Genomic DNA, 15,258 nt, shown 5'->3' on the forward strand with positions numbered 1-15,258 from the left:
CCCCCCCCCGCCTCCTACTTACTGGCATGGAGTCTGTGTCCAGTTCCCTGTGGCAGCGAGCGTGGACTGCCTGAATCTCCAAATCTCCTTCAAATCTTTCCCAAATTGATTCGGAGGCTTCAGATTGATTTGGATCTTTTTATTGGTCTCCCGATTCTATTTGGATTTAGAGATTCAACCGCCGAACTGGGCCAAATCTCCTCTGAACTGAATTAGCAACTGAAGCTTTGCACAACCCTACTGGACAGTATTGTTGCTATCCATGTGTTCAGAAACTGAAATACTCTAGTATTTTACGTTAAAATTTTGAACCTCTCCATTTTGCAAGATAAGCATTTTTCAGGATCATCTTACATGCTGTATGCATCTTGAGATAACTCCAGTTAGTAGACACAGATTTTTTCTAGTTTTAAAAAAATAAAATGATTAGTAACTGAATTGGACCTAACTCTGGTCTTTGGGAAAAATGTAGGGTGAGTGGGTTTAATTTAATCATCTGTGATATGTATACATCAGACTAGATGGTTTAATTGTCCTTTTTCTATGCCTAATTTTTATGAAAAATCTATGAAACTATTACCATAACAAAAAATACAGTTTATCTTATTTGATCTTATCTGATCCTATCCGGGCATTAAAAATCTTATCTGATCTTATCAGGGCATTAGAAAATTACAGATTTCCAATGTTGTCGAAGGGGGAAACTGATTTTCACCCCCCTCATCTCTTCTCCCCTCCTATTCTACATTACCCAACTGCGCATCCTAAAAAGCACCAATAAATTGATTGCTCCTAGTAACCTAAGCAATAGCATTACCTGACTGCGGATACGGAAACAGTTATTGGAGTTTCCAAAAAATATTTGAAAAATTCATTTTGTAACACACACACACACGCGCACACACACACACACACACACACTTTAGTATTTTATCTATTGAGGTGTGATGGCCTTTCTAGACACTGCGCTTTTCTTTAAGGAACATTTATTTTATTGTCTGCATTAGTTTAGCACCAAAAATCTCAATCAGGAACAAAATCTCATTCTCCACAGACAGGAAGAATGCTGCCCTATGTGTTTTCTAGAATTAAGAAAAAAATCTAAGTGTGGAATTTTCAACATCTAAAAATCTCATTTAATCTGACAATATAGTTGCTTTTCATGTTTTATTACAATTCAACTATAGTAGTTTGTTTTACCTCCTTATAACCAGTATCAGCTGTTAGAAATGTTCAGTAAAACCTCATGAGGTTTATCAATCTGTAATTCTTGCCAGTAATATATTCAAAAGCTTATTCATCCAAGTGTTTTCCACTTCCACCCAATGTTTTGGTTTTTGCACAAGAACAAGGATACTGACAGTTGTATTAATTACATGATAGAAATGCACATCAGCTAAAATGATTGAAATAATCTTTTAAAATATTTTATTTAAATGAATCTGTGCCATGGTTAAAAATATGGAAGGTAGAAAAAGATTTGCTTGATAATGAGAGCTTCATTAATATTACAAGAATCCTAGCAAGAATCCTAGAATTGCTAGCAGAAACACCATTTTTCTTTACCTTTCATTGTTTCCATTTTCTTTCATTTTTTGAAGATAATTTCTGAATTGCAATGCAATTCAGTTTTCTAATTTCATTTTCAAAGGGAGCTTTTGGTTCACATATGCCATAAATACAAGGAATTTTCTTTTTTTTACAGAGAAGATAAATTTGTTGGAATCTTGACTACAACAATTTGCCATGCTATAAATATTGCATTAAAATATAGGTGCATACCAGTAATTAGAAAAAAAAAAACCTACTAAAAGAAAGCATAGCAGAACACTTCAATTACTGATAGCAATCGCAATATAATCTTGTCCTACCAAGTGTGTCTCCAGGTATAGTTTGAGGCTGTCTGTCTCTGCTTTAGGAGGAGTCCAATTCTCTGTCGTTTCCATGGCTTCATTTAACCAGTGAATGAATTCATCCAGCTTGCTTACAAACCCCTTACCAGATAAGAACAAAGAAAGAAAAAGAAAAAACATATTTGTTAGGAAAATGACAATATGGAAAATGAATATTCTATTTTTTTTAAAAACCAGGATTGCATCGCACAGTGAAATCTTGTCCTCAATAACCAGGCAAAGAATGATAAAAATGGGTTGGTGTCTTTCTAAGAATTCTGGTTCAGGACTATGTTCAGAGTGTCTGGGGATAGCTGATGATGCACTCTTGAGATAGATTGATCATGATGTTGTGGTGAGACCCTGTTGTTTTTTTTTTATGGAACAGGGTACTAGCTGGGTGTGGGGAGAAAAGATGGGCTGCAAGCTCTCTCTTCAGAAGCCAAGTATGGCAGCTGCATCCCTTTTACAGCCATTTCTGGGTAGAGGACAGTGTTGAACAAAGTTGCCTTGAGATACAATGGTTCAGTAGGGAGAAGGAATAGCTGGAAGTACTTAAGCCACTTGATTCTTGTCAGAGTACACAGGTGGGAGAGACTTGGCAAAAACAAACTAAGCAATAGGTAAGGCCAAATGTAAGCACTTAATAAGTACTGCTGGTCAACCAGTACAGATGGTTTGGCATAAGAATGGTTGAAAGTCACTATTTTTCCCCCCCCCCCCCCGAACATTTTTTAAATAATTTTTCCTGGAAGATTTCACATGACTGCTCTTGTTTTTTGCACAGAACAAAAGCAAAACCAGAAATATTTTTGGCATTTTTTTCTGCATGATAGATTATCAACCATGAATTACATTAATGTTCAGACATGATAATCACTCAGGCTTGATATGTCATGATCTTCATATTTATGGACATCAGGTAGTTAGTTACTAGCTCAACTTGCAGTTAAAAATAAATTTAGGTTAATAGTTTCAAAAGGTGCCCAAGTATCTGAGGAATTACAGTCCCATCCACAAATGGGGCCCAAGAACTTAGCAGACTAAATCTTATTGAAATGGGACTTAGAAGTCTAAGACACTTAAGCCCTTTTGAAGTGTTTTGTTTTGTTTTTTTGTTGAGAGAATGGAAGTGGTGCTGGTGAGAATTAGGCCATTGTTATGTCTCTAACCACAGAACCTCCAAGGGTACTGTCTTACAGCTATTCACATAACTGGTTGCTTTTTGAAGAACAATAGTAATATTGTCCTTGAGAGACAAGCTGATTTCATAAACATAAAATAGTGAATAAACAAAGTTTTCATGTGTTTTACTAGTGTAGAACTGTTACACCTGCCTAAAGTAGTTACTATATATTTTAAGAGAATGTTGAATATTTCAGGATTTCAAAAATAGGATGCTGATGATCTCTAATACCAAAGGCAACTGTCAATGGTGAATATGCCTGTCCCATAAAATATCTGTATTTTCGATATTTGTTATTTCATATTTATATTTCAAAACCCTCCACTACCAGCATTTTAGATGTTGAATACATTTTCTATTTGCTGTGAAATGTGCCACATCTAATAAGGCCTGTATTTGCCACACAAGGAGAAAGAACCCTGAACATGTATATGACCTGAAAAATCTGTGGTATGGAGTAGGAGGCTGTTGGAAGAGTGGTTTGGGGCCTGAATATTATATATAAGAGTATGCAAAGTTACCATGAGCCAGAAGCCTTTCTTAAATAAAATAAGTATTCAAACAACAGTTTTGTTATGCAAATTAAAATCCCTGCTAAAAGTAAATGTACATACAGTGGGCACCAAAGAGAGGCATAAGCAAAGAACAGTGAGATCTAACTCCTTGGTGGGCATCAAGGAGAGGCATGAGCAGAGAACAGCGAGCTCTAACCCTGGCTATGTCCCTGTCATGGAGAAATATTTTCTGCTAGAAAGCACAAATCACAATAATCCTACTATTTTTCAAATGAAGGCTATAAAATTTTATTGAATCCATTCAAAAGAACACATCTGTAGAAACTGAAAATAATTAAAAAAACTAAAAGCCTGACACTGAAAATGACTGTCTGAGGATGGATAACATTGTCCAGTTTCTAAATCTCAATGTCTGAGTAAACAGCACCATCTGGAGGCTTAAAGGAGCACTGTCAGCCTTACAAAGAGGTGTCTGTGTACAGATTATTTTAACATGACCTGAGCAAGGAGCCTAAGGTTGAAATGTAGGCACCTAAACTGGAATTCTAATTTTGCATTTAAACACTCAAACAAAGAGAATAAGCTCTTATTAAAATCCTAAGAAACCCTTATGTAGAACTTGCTGTTGTTTTCTGAAACTTTGGCCAGTGATTCCATTTGACAAGAGTCTTTGGATTTGGCATTTGACTTCTGAAAAAAGGAAAAACTGATTGGCTAATTAATTACAATGGAAATGAAGGTAACTTATTTGGAGCCTTAAGAGATCAGGTAGATTTCTACATTTTCATATTTTCCACATTTTTTAAATCTCAAGTTACATTACATTTTACGGTGGGACACAATAATCATAAATTCATTTGTCACAAATTAATGACCAAAACATTTTTCCACATTTTTTCACAGTAGTGCCTATGGCTTCAAGTTAATTATTTAATAGCCTGATGCTAGTAGGCAAAGGCCACCTTTATTATCACATGGCCAGCGTCATGAAACAGTTCTGCCTAGAAGGCAACTCTCATGGAAACTGAAACCTGTGCAAAGACAAGACTTCAACCTGTTTTTGGTGCTGAACTTCCATTGTCTGCAAATCAAGATGTGGTTACAACGGGCTTTGAAACTGAAGCCAGCGCTTTTAAACAATATAGAGCTCCATCTGAAGCTAATATCTGGTTGAAAATCCCCATCACTGGCTCAATTATCCTGACCAGCATTAGGGTTGTGACTAGAGGGAAAATCTGCCCTTCCTTAGTTCACCTGTTCAGAGAAGAATGGGAGCAGGAAGCACTTGATAGATCAAGGCTAGGGACAGAAGTTACACATACACTGGTTTAAATGATCAGAAACTGGTTTAAACCTGTAACAGAACCTAAGTTCAGTGGACATAAGCCAGTTTTAAAATGGCCAAAACTGGTTTAAGATAAACCTGGTTGAATGTAATATCAGACTCAACTGATTTGGGTCAAACCAGTTTATGGAACTTGAGTCCCAGACCCCTTCCTGGTTAAAGTTAAATCAGAGTCCTCCAGCATGCTTTTCAACCCTGAGCTGGGCTGAGCTGAGTTGTCTGCTCCAGAGAGCAGGGCTGGTCCTGCCCCTCTCCTCCCTAGCTGGAGTTTTGGCTGGCTGAGAACAAGGTGAAGGCTGCAGGCACAGCAGCATCTGCTCACGGCCTCCCTTCTCCCACATCATGGACCCTAGTGCCACAGACCCCAGGCAGCATCTGGTCATGGTCACACCACCCCCATGCTAGCTAATGCTGAGAGGCATCCATCATAGGTGACGCATGGGGGCGGGACACAGGGAGAGGGGCACATGCCCCCACTGAGATTAACTGCCACCAAAACTACCACTGGCTTCTGCAGGCATTCACCCCCGCCCCCTTTGCCTCAGAGTGGTAACCAGGGGCTGGGGCCTGGGGGCTGGCAACACTCCCACCCCTTGAGCAGTGAGCAGGGGGGAAAGCCTGGCAAAGGCTGCCTTCTCCTCTGCCTCCAGGCACATCCCAGCTGGGGACCGTCAGGCCAGGGTGGTAGTTTAAACCCCTCCCTAAACATAGCATCCTTCCGGGGCCTGGCCATGCCCTCTCTCAGCTCAGGACTGTGGAAGTGAAGGGATGGCTCGCTGTAATGCCCCCCAGCTTCTAGCCTGAGCCACTGCAGGCATATGCCTGCATTTCCTGAATTAAAAGTGAATGTCTATCCACTTACAAATTGGTTCAGTCTCTGCACGTTAGAGTGTCTGTCCCTAGCCCAAAGGTTCAGGTGGTCTGCAGAGAGGTATAAATGAGGGGTCTTATTCCCTCTGATATAGATTCATAGATGCTTGGGTCGGAAGGGACCTCATCAGATAATCAAGTCTGCCCCCCTGCCCTGGGCAGGAAAGAGTGCTGGGGTCAGATGACCCCAGCCAGATGTCTATCCAGTCTTCTCTTAAAGACCCACAAGGTAGGGGAGAGTACCACCTCCCTTGGTAGCCCATTCCAGATTCTGGCAACACTTACCATAAAGAAGTTTTTCCTGATGTCCAGCCTAAATCTGCTCTCTGTCAGTTTGTGACCGTTGTTCCTTGTTACCCCAGGAGGCACCCTGGTGAACAGAGCAACTCCAGTTCCTTGCTGCCCTCGCTAAAGAATTTGTAGGTGGCCACAAGATCATCTCTCTGCCTTCTTTTTCAGAGGCTGAAGAGATCCAGGTCCCCTAGTCTGTCCTCATAGGGCTTGGCCTGCAAACCCTTAACTATACAAGTGGCCCTTCTCTGCACCTTCTTTAGGTTATCCACATCCTTCTTAAAGTACGGCACCCAAAACTGGACGCAGTACTCCACCTGTGGTCTGACCAATGTTGTATAGAGGGGAAGTATCCCCTCCTTGGATCTATTCGTCATGCATTTGCTAATGCATGATAAAGCGTGGTTAGCTTTGCTGATGATTTTGTCACACTGACGATGCATGTTCATCTTGGAGTCTGCTATGACTCTGAGATCCCTTTCCACTTCTGTTCTGCCGAGAGGGTCACTTCCCAGCCAGTAAGTGTGCTGGATATTTTTACGCCCTAGGTGCACCACTCTGCATTTGTCCTTGTTGAATTCCATCCTATTGTGTTCAGCACACTCTTTCAACCTGTCTGGGTCCACCTGCAGTCATTCCCTACCCTCTGGTGTGTTCACTTTGCCCCACAATTTAGTATTATCCACAAACTTGGATAAAGTATACCTCACTCCCACACCCAAGTCACCGATGAAGACATTGAAGAGTATATGTCCAAGGACCGAGCCCTGCAGGACCCCACTGCTCACATCCTTCCAGGTCGATACCAGGTTGATACCATCCACCACCACTTTCTGGGTGCAACCCCCAAGCCAATTTGCCACCCACTGGACTGTGTAAACATCTAAGTCACAGCCTCTTAATGTATTTATGAGAATGGGGTGAGATACCGTATCGAAGGCATTCCTAAAATCCGAGTAAACAATATCTACTTCTACTCCTGTGTCTAAGTGTTTGTGACCTGGTCATAAAAAGAAACCAGATTAGTCAGGCATGGTCTACCTGCTACGAACCCATGATTGTTGCCCTGCTGCATTATTTTTCCCACTGGACTCTCACAAATAAAATCCTTGATAATTTTTTCAAATACAAGGATAGAGGTGAGACTAACTGGCCTCTCTTTCTTGAAAATAGGGACCACATTGGCCCCTTTCCAGTCCTCTGGCACTAGACCCAAGCACCACGAGCACTCAAATAGCTGTGCCAGTGGTTCTGCTATGACACCGGCCAATTCCTTCAGTACCCTCAGCACCCTCAGGTATGTCCTGGACAAGCGTGTAGGTCAAGGCACAATCTAGCTTTTACTGAAGAAGTCATTACCCCTTCAAGACCGGTTGAAGGGGAACAAAATTACTATTTAGATACAGGTAATATAACATATTTTGAAGATGGATAACGAGTCATGTATGGGGATTTTTTCAATGTAGTTTTAAAAACAAACAAAAATATATTATTAAGAAAACATTAGACTAAATTGGAACTCAGAAGTTATAACATGGAGAAAAAATTGCCTTGTGGTGAAAAAGGAATTTTGAGCTCTCTTTCTGCTTCTAAACAAAGTTGAAGGAAATAATGTAGACAAAGAAAAATATTAATCATGAATTGAAGGGTTTAGGAAGAAGTATTATAAGTTGTTCTTTATTACTGTATAAAATGAAGAGACCATGGCAGAATATTTTATATTGTTTAAAGCTTGTTTTACTTCTTTGATTCATTGATCAATTTAGGATTTGGATATGACTGCATACTATATTCCATTCTTTTGTATGATGTAATTAGTGCTCTTTTCCATTTCCTGATTAGGTGATATTACATATTTGAGAAAATTGTTGAGGGTGCACTCCCTCAACATTCAGATAGTTGATGCAGAAAAAACTGGCCCCCAGATCAACCCTTGGGGCATCTCACTTGATCCTGGGTGCCAACTGGACATTGAGCTATTGATTACTATCCTTTAAGTCTGATGACCAAACAAGTTTTCTATCCACCTTAGAGTGGATTCATCCAAGCCATACTTCCCTAGCTTGCTTGTGAGAATGGTGTGTGAGACTATCAAAAGCCTTGATAAAGTCAACGAATATCACATCTGCTGCTCTCCCTGCATCCACAGAACCAGTCATCGCATCATAAAAGGCAATCAGATTGGTCGGGCATGACTTGCCCTTGGTGAATCTATACTGACTGTTCCTAATCACCTTCTTCAAGTGCTTAGAAATGGATTCCCTGAGGGCCTGCTCCAAGGGACTGAGGTGAGGCTGACCAGCCTGTAGTTCTTCCCTTTCTTGGGGTGGAATGCTATAGTTGCCCATTTCCAATTGTTCGGGACCTCTCCCAACCACCATGAGTTTTCAAAGATAATGGTCAGCAGCTCTGCAATCACATTGGCCAACTCCCTCAGCACTCTTGGGTGCATCGCATCTGGCCCCAGGGACTTTTACAAGTGATGTTTTTCTTAACAGTCCTTTAACCTGATCTTTCACCACTGTTGGTTGCTCACCTTCTCCCAAAATTGTGCTGCGAGGTGTAGTTTGGGAGCTGACCTTTCCTGTGAGGTTAAAAAAAGCCATTGAGTACTTCAGCCTTTTCCTCATTTGACACTAGGCTGGCTCCCCTATTCAGTCAGGGACCTACATTTTACCTGTTCTTCCTCCTGTTAACGACATATTTGTAGAAACCCTTTTTGTTACCTTTCACATCCCTTGCTAGCTGCAGCTCCAGTTGCGCTTCGGCTTTCCTGATTTTTATCCCTGCATGCCTGAACAATATTGTTATATTCCTCCTGTCCAAGTTTCCATTCCTGTAAGCTTCCTTTTTGTGTTTTAGTTCACTGAACAGTTCCCTGCTAAGACTGCACCTCTCTCAGAGTCCCTGCTGTCTACCAGCATTAGCTACAATTGCCTATGGCTCAAATAGCATGGCAGCTTTTAGTGACCAAAATGAGAAACAATTCAGGGGCAAATTCCATAACCTTGTGTAAGGTTAGCAAAATGATAGCCTGTCCCCAGATGGCCCCAAATTATGTGTAAGATGAGTATTTCAAACGCCATAAGAATGATCCAGTCCCATGTACTCACATACCTATCTTACCAGGGACTGCTGATTAAATAAATCCTCATGAGACTATAAAGTTCTGACTGAAATAGTCAAGAAACTTTTGGAGTTTTTCACATCAGGGGCAAAAGAAAACTACCTATACAGTTTTCTTTAACAGGAACAGAAAATTGTGCACATCTCTCTCAACTGAGGTTTCCCTGCTTCTGGAATTTTAAATTTCCAGACTTTATTTCAACTGTGAAATTTTAATGTCATATTGCAACATTTTCTCTTTCTTGCTCAGACTGAAAAGGAAAAATAAATCTGGTGTTCAATAATTTTAGCACTTCAATGGTCTCATTTAGGCTTTGAAGTTCACCTTTCATTAAGTTAAATTGAGTTGAGAAGGGAAAAGCTTTACCATAGCTATCATTTCACTACAGACAGCATTTTACTAGATGTTTTTCCGAGCCAAAATGAGTTCAAGCTTTAACATTTCATCTGAGAATTTGGTTTGGGGTGGTGTCTAGTAGACCACAGATCTCTGGTAACAACAGGGAAAATGATTGTTTGTTAACTGAAATGTTGGAATATATTCAACACTGCAGACTACAGCAAGGTACCTGGAGACACATTAACAAATGTTTTAATATTTTTTCCTGTCCAAGCAGCTTGCATAAGTTTTCATCCCCCCTGTACTGAAATTTAGTTGTGTAAGTGTCAAGCACAAAAGGTATGTCATAAAAAAGAGAATGCAATGCAACATTCTCAGCACTGCTAAAGAAACATTTAGAAAGTGTAGGCACTTTCTGGGCTGAATTTTATTTATAAATTAAACCACTAGGGTTGTATTGTACACATGGACCATTTTTTACTGTGTTGCTTCCTCTAAGTTTAAACTGTGAAATCCTAATACTGATACACTTTTTACTACTATTAATTTCATTTATCTGTGGATTCTTTATACAAAGATAGAAAGATAATTCAAATAATTAGAACCAAGGTATAAAAGAAATATCTCCAAACAATTAAAGGACAAGCTATCTAAATCAGTACTAAGCATGCTAAATTGAAGTAGTTGTGGACAAAATCGTGAAGCTGTAAAGGAACTCACTGTACCAGTTTAAACAGATCCTGACTCTTATACTGCAATCTCAGTTGTAAGGCACAGGACAGCAGTTGCTAAATCAGTACACTAGATCCTTCCTTACTCCTCCACCCATTTTTTATCAGACGAAAGGATTTGGGTTTTAAAAGAACTGGTTTTGAGGCTGTGTACTAAAAAATGAATGTTCAGTTTTGTTGCAAGCACAGAGTGCTGTAAGTTTGTTCCCAATTTTACAAAAAGACTGAGCTCTCAAAAAGGGCAGGTGCAGTGATGTGCTAGCTCTAAGGGTACTTCTATCACAGAATGGCATTAAGAAAACCCTTTGTCTAGCCACAAAAAGACTTGCATATTAGTCTCAGGAGGGACTCAGTCCTGCCCACTGGACTTCTTTTTCAAAGGGATAAAAGTACACTTTCTTCACAGGCAAAGGTAAGTCAAAGAAAACCAGGTACTCAGGAGGACGGGGCTGTACAAACTGCTATGGTCAGTATAATTGGAACTAGACTTGAAGGCAACACTACAGCTATCCATGGTACAGATTTTAGAGCTCCCCAAGAAGCCAGAGGTCATTACAGAAAAAGCTCCTTGCCGTGTGTCCCTCAGACTTCATGATGGTTCTAGGACTGACTGAACATAACAACTGGATTCTTATATCTAACGCTTCATTCAAGTTACAGTACAAATCACAAAACAATTAGAAATAAAATAATTCAATGTATTTTACCAAAACAAAACAAGTGAGTGAGCTAACTGAAATATTTTTTGTTTCATACTTGGCAGTCAGAACATACTGCATGCAATGCTTGGGTAATTGTTATGCTTAAAAGTGTTGTATCTACAGGGTTATGTTGAGCCATTGAGAGTTTGGGCCAATGAATAACAGTTCTCATTTGGACCTTGCTTATAGGAGTCTACCTCTCTTAGTATTTCTAAGCCATTTCTACTATGGCTGCAGCAATACTAGTACTAGCACTGATAAAGGTACAGGCAACAGCTCCAATTAAAAATGTTGGCATATGGTCAACAGTGAAGCTGCCAGTAATATGGTAATGTTAATGGTGAATTGTACTGACAGGTTAAGTACTTCATAGAGTCATGGTGATGTTACTTGTTATCTTGCTGGAGAGCTTTGTTGGTAGACTTCTGTGCAAGGCCAGAACTTTGCTTTATGCTGTGCCTTTAATTTTAGCTCCTTTTCAAATTCCAGAGGCATAACAGTAAAATAACAATTGAGTTTATCTCCAATGGCTACAAATTCCACAGAGGAAAATATTTTTCAAGTGTGACATCTAATCATGCAGGCCTCTTAGGGTACCTGCTACTGAAAATTTGGTCCTTAGTGGGCATCTTTTTCACATGTTGCAATTCATTTGGTTACTGAATGGAATGTGGTAAGATGCACTATTCTTAAGCACTGAGAGCTGCCCCTCTTTTTAGCTTCCCTGGGAAATATTTTCATTATGCAAAATAATCAAAGGCTAAGAGAACTGTAATATGTGCAGATGAACACCATGGCAAGCACTTGTAACTCCTATTTCAACTTCTCAAATGGATTTTGTCCTGGCAGTGTGATCCCTGCCAGTATAAAGCAATGTGGGTGATTTAGCAAAATTGTTTCAGACCTATGAAATTGTTACATATCAGCTAAATTCTAGCTGTGGCCTGAGATGCAGGCCAATCAGTTCCAAACCAGTTCTCCTTACTCAGGTGCTGAGATTCACTCCTCCAATGGACTGCAGTAGGGCCTCCCTCTCTAGTCCAATAACTAGACTTATTTTCTAGTCTAAGGCAGAAGCAAAGGATGTTATTAACAAACAAAATTCAGTGATGAGTCCATGGATAAAAAGCAGCTTCCATGTACTTTTCTCACTGAACATCATTAATGAACACCTTTAAGGTAATAGCACTATGTCCACATACTATCATTTTCATATCTATGCTTTCCAACAGACAGATGAAAGCAGCAGAAACATATTACGCTGCAGAATATTACTCTGCACACTTTATTTGTGATCAGTATAGACACAGGTAACTTATATGAATACAGGTGATTGCAGAGTGACTATATAAAACAGGTAAATGTGAAGAGCAGGACAAGTGCCAAAGGAAAATGTGATCCTGTATTAAAGAAGGTGCTGCTGCCAGGTTAACCATCCTTAGGGCCTTGGTACATGTTCAATTTGTGCCATTCCAAATTTGTGGAATTTTGTGCTGTAGCATGTAGGTCTCCACCGAGTTGTCAGGATGAAGTCTATCAATGTTATATAACTCCATTAGTGTTGTTTGGGGATTGGGTGTTACCAGTCACACTAGGCTTCCTCAGTTTAGATGGCCTGTGTGTATGCTGTCAGGATACCATCGGTGATACTGTGCCCCTAAAGACCTCATTGTTACAATAAAGAGACTTCCAACTTCAGTTCTCAGTGACAAAAAACTTGGTCAGGTTTACTACCTACAAACAAACCTAGACAGTAGACACTAACGTCCATGACCAGCTGGTCCTTGGTGACAGCTGGGTCATCTGCAAGCAAGGTACAGGAATAAACATACCCCCTAAGCCCAATACAGATTACTAAGGGCTCTTGGCTTCATTGTGTATACCATTTAGAACAACTTCATATTTACAGTATACACATGCTAATTCTCAATAATTACTAAAATCTTTTAAAGTGACATCATCCATTCCTACTTCTCACCCATTAGTGGCACACTTCCCACCAGAGAGGCAGACCTGTTTGCCAGATGATTTTGATCTTTGTTTTAGTATTCTGTACAGGTTTAATCAATTCACTTTCTAATCTTGGAGGCACCTTGGAAACTAATGAGCTACTTTCCCAGTACTTCCATACAAGCCATATATTGTACGCCTGCCTGGTTTTCCTTAACTCATACTGCTGAGAGATTAGAAAAGCAGCTGCCTAAGAGGCCTTAGACTTACTTCTCCTTGATGCTGAGCTCTAGACTTAGCACTTAACTTTATACGAACCTATATCAGACTTTTAACATTTGTACCAGAGTACAATCACCTTGGAAGACCAAGGTGTAAACAAGGGGATGTGTGACAGCTGAAAAGTGATAGTGTGGTAGGATGATAGTGGAATGAGAGAAAAGGCAAGTTAAATTATCCTTTAGGCTGCTCCTAAATGCCAGATAAACTTCCCTTCCTTATACACACTATTGGATTTTCCTCCAATTTCTAAAAATGGTTTTAAATATGTATAACATTTGAAAGCAAGGTCCATAGATACTAGGGAAACAACCCAGAGGTCTAACAGGCTCCAAGTTAAAGACATTCCTTAGTTTTGGGTCACCATTTTTATCATGTCTTCTCATTTCAGAAGAAAAGAAAATTCTTATTTATTCCTAGCTGATCGCTTGCTCTCCTTAAATGAACTAAGCTGTTTGTAATCTTGTGATCATTTTGTTATGTATTAATCATAATAGTTTGCACCTACAAATTACTTACCATTCAGGAAATTCCAAAGTATTTTTAAAAGGGTGAAAGGAGCTACTTTGCATTTCAAAGGCTTTTCTGGCATGGTTCTTCTAGCAAAGCCCCCTGGAGGAGAGAGAGCTTATACTAGAAAAAGGAATTATTTTGCTTGTATACCTAAATCACTCCCACCCATGTCCACTAATGCAAACATGATATCATCAAAAGGATGCATTTATCAGTGCAAGTTGTACCAAGATGAGGGATGTACACATAGCTATGTCACTTAGGAGTGTAATTTTTTTTCACAATCCTAAACACCACACCTATGACAGAAAAGTTACGTAGTATTGAACCTGGTCATACCTATCTGGCTTCCACTATTGATCTACTTACTTAGGGAGAATGGAAAGAGGCTCACAAAGGAAAAGAGCTGAATGGATTGACTCATCTGTGTGAGCAGCAGAAAACAGAAGGTCATCTGCAAGTTACAGGACAGAGACAATTGGTAGGTGGGGAACAAGGGGCAGGAATTAAGAGAGAGAAGTGGTAAGGAATAGGGAATATTAGTGAGCGGGGGGAATGGGAGAAAAAGGAAGAAGGTGGAGATTTGGAGGGGCAATGAAGGGACAAGATAGGTCTTGGTTTCTTTTTTTCAGCTTGACAAAATCTAAAAGACAACAAAGAATGAAAGCAAGTAACATGGGATTGGAAGAATCAGAGCCAGCAGCAGTGAGTGGCACTGCATGAAAAATGTTAAACTTGTTCTGAATTATTTCAGTATTTTTGATTTACTTAGGTATTCCATAGTGGCCTTTTACAACTGCTAGAATCACTGTCTGGTTGAAAGAGAGGACAGAAGTGAAAAAAAACCCTTTTCAATATAATCGGGATAGAGAATTTTTGTTAGCAATGTCTTATGTTCCTGGAAAAATATGTTTTCAGAAAAATGTGAGAAACAAAATCATAACAATTATTAGCAGTATGAACCTCAAAAACAGAAGAATTCAGACTGAGTTTGAATAAGTGTCCTAATGTTCATATCTGTATGTTCTCAACCTCCTAAGTCTGCAAAAGCAGCTCTCTTCTTCCTTTCTTTTATACAGTATCTTTTCATTGTGAACATGTAACAGAACCAAATATTCTGAGTGAAGATTTTTTAAAGTCATATACTCATATACTGCTACATCAGCCAATGACTTACAGATCAGTTAAGAGAACAGTAAATGAAAGCCTTATTTTTAGGTCACAGGTACTTTTGACTTTCTTAGTTGGAACCATAAGGACCCGGTCTTACATACACTTGCCAGCAGACACATGTGGCTACTCATACTAATATGTTTTTGCAGGATAGAGTCAGAGGTTTCACACATATACCTAGTGGGGGGCAGTGATACAGTTGCACCATGCTTTGATTCCTGGTCCATCCAAACTTTAAAACCAACTGCTTGGCAGTGGCAACATTTCCATTCAGGCAGCAGTGGGGGATTCACTTGACCACATGGCTCATTACCATCTGCCTGATTCCTTCTAAACTTTTAATGCC

At 39.7% G+C, this 15,258-nt stretch overlaps 1 protein-coding gene across 2 annotated transcripts in view; it reads right to left on the reverse strand.

Moving 5' to 3' along the window:
* The window catches only part of AKAP6 (A-kinase anchoring protein 6), a 403,624-nt gene that overhangs the window by 289,586 nt on the left and 98,780 nt on the right, over positions 1–15,258 (reverse strand). For both annotated transcript variants that reach the window (XM_019518909.1, XM_019518908.1), the window contains one exon: positions 1,872–1,994. In XM_019518909.1, the coding sequence (XP_019374454.1) occupies positions 1,872–1,994 (123 nt within the window). The remainder of the gene's footprint in view (positions 1–1,871; positions 1,995–15,258) is intronic.

Source organism: Gavialis gangeticus, unplaced genomic scaffold (genome assembly GCF_001723915.1).
Source record: "Gavialis gangeticus isolate Ggan-Ray unplaced genomic scaffold, GavGan_comp1, whole genome shotgun sequence".
NCBI classification, from domain to species: domain Eukaryota; kingdom Metazoa; phylum Chordata; order Crocodylia; family Gavialidae; genus Gavialis; species Gavialis gangeticus.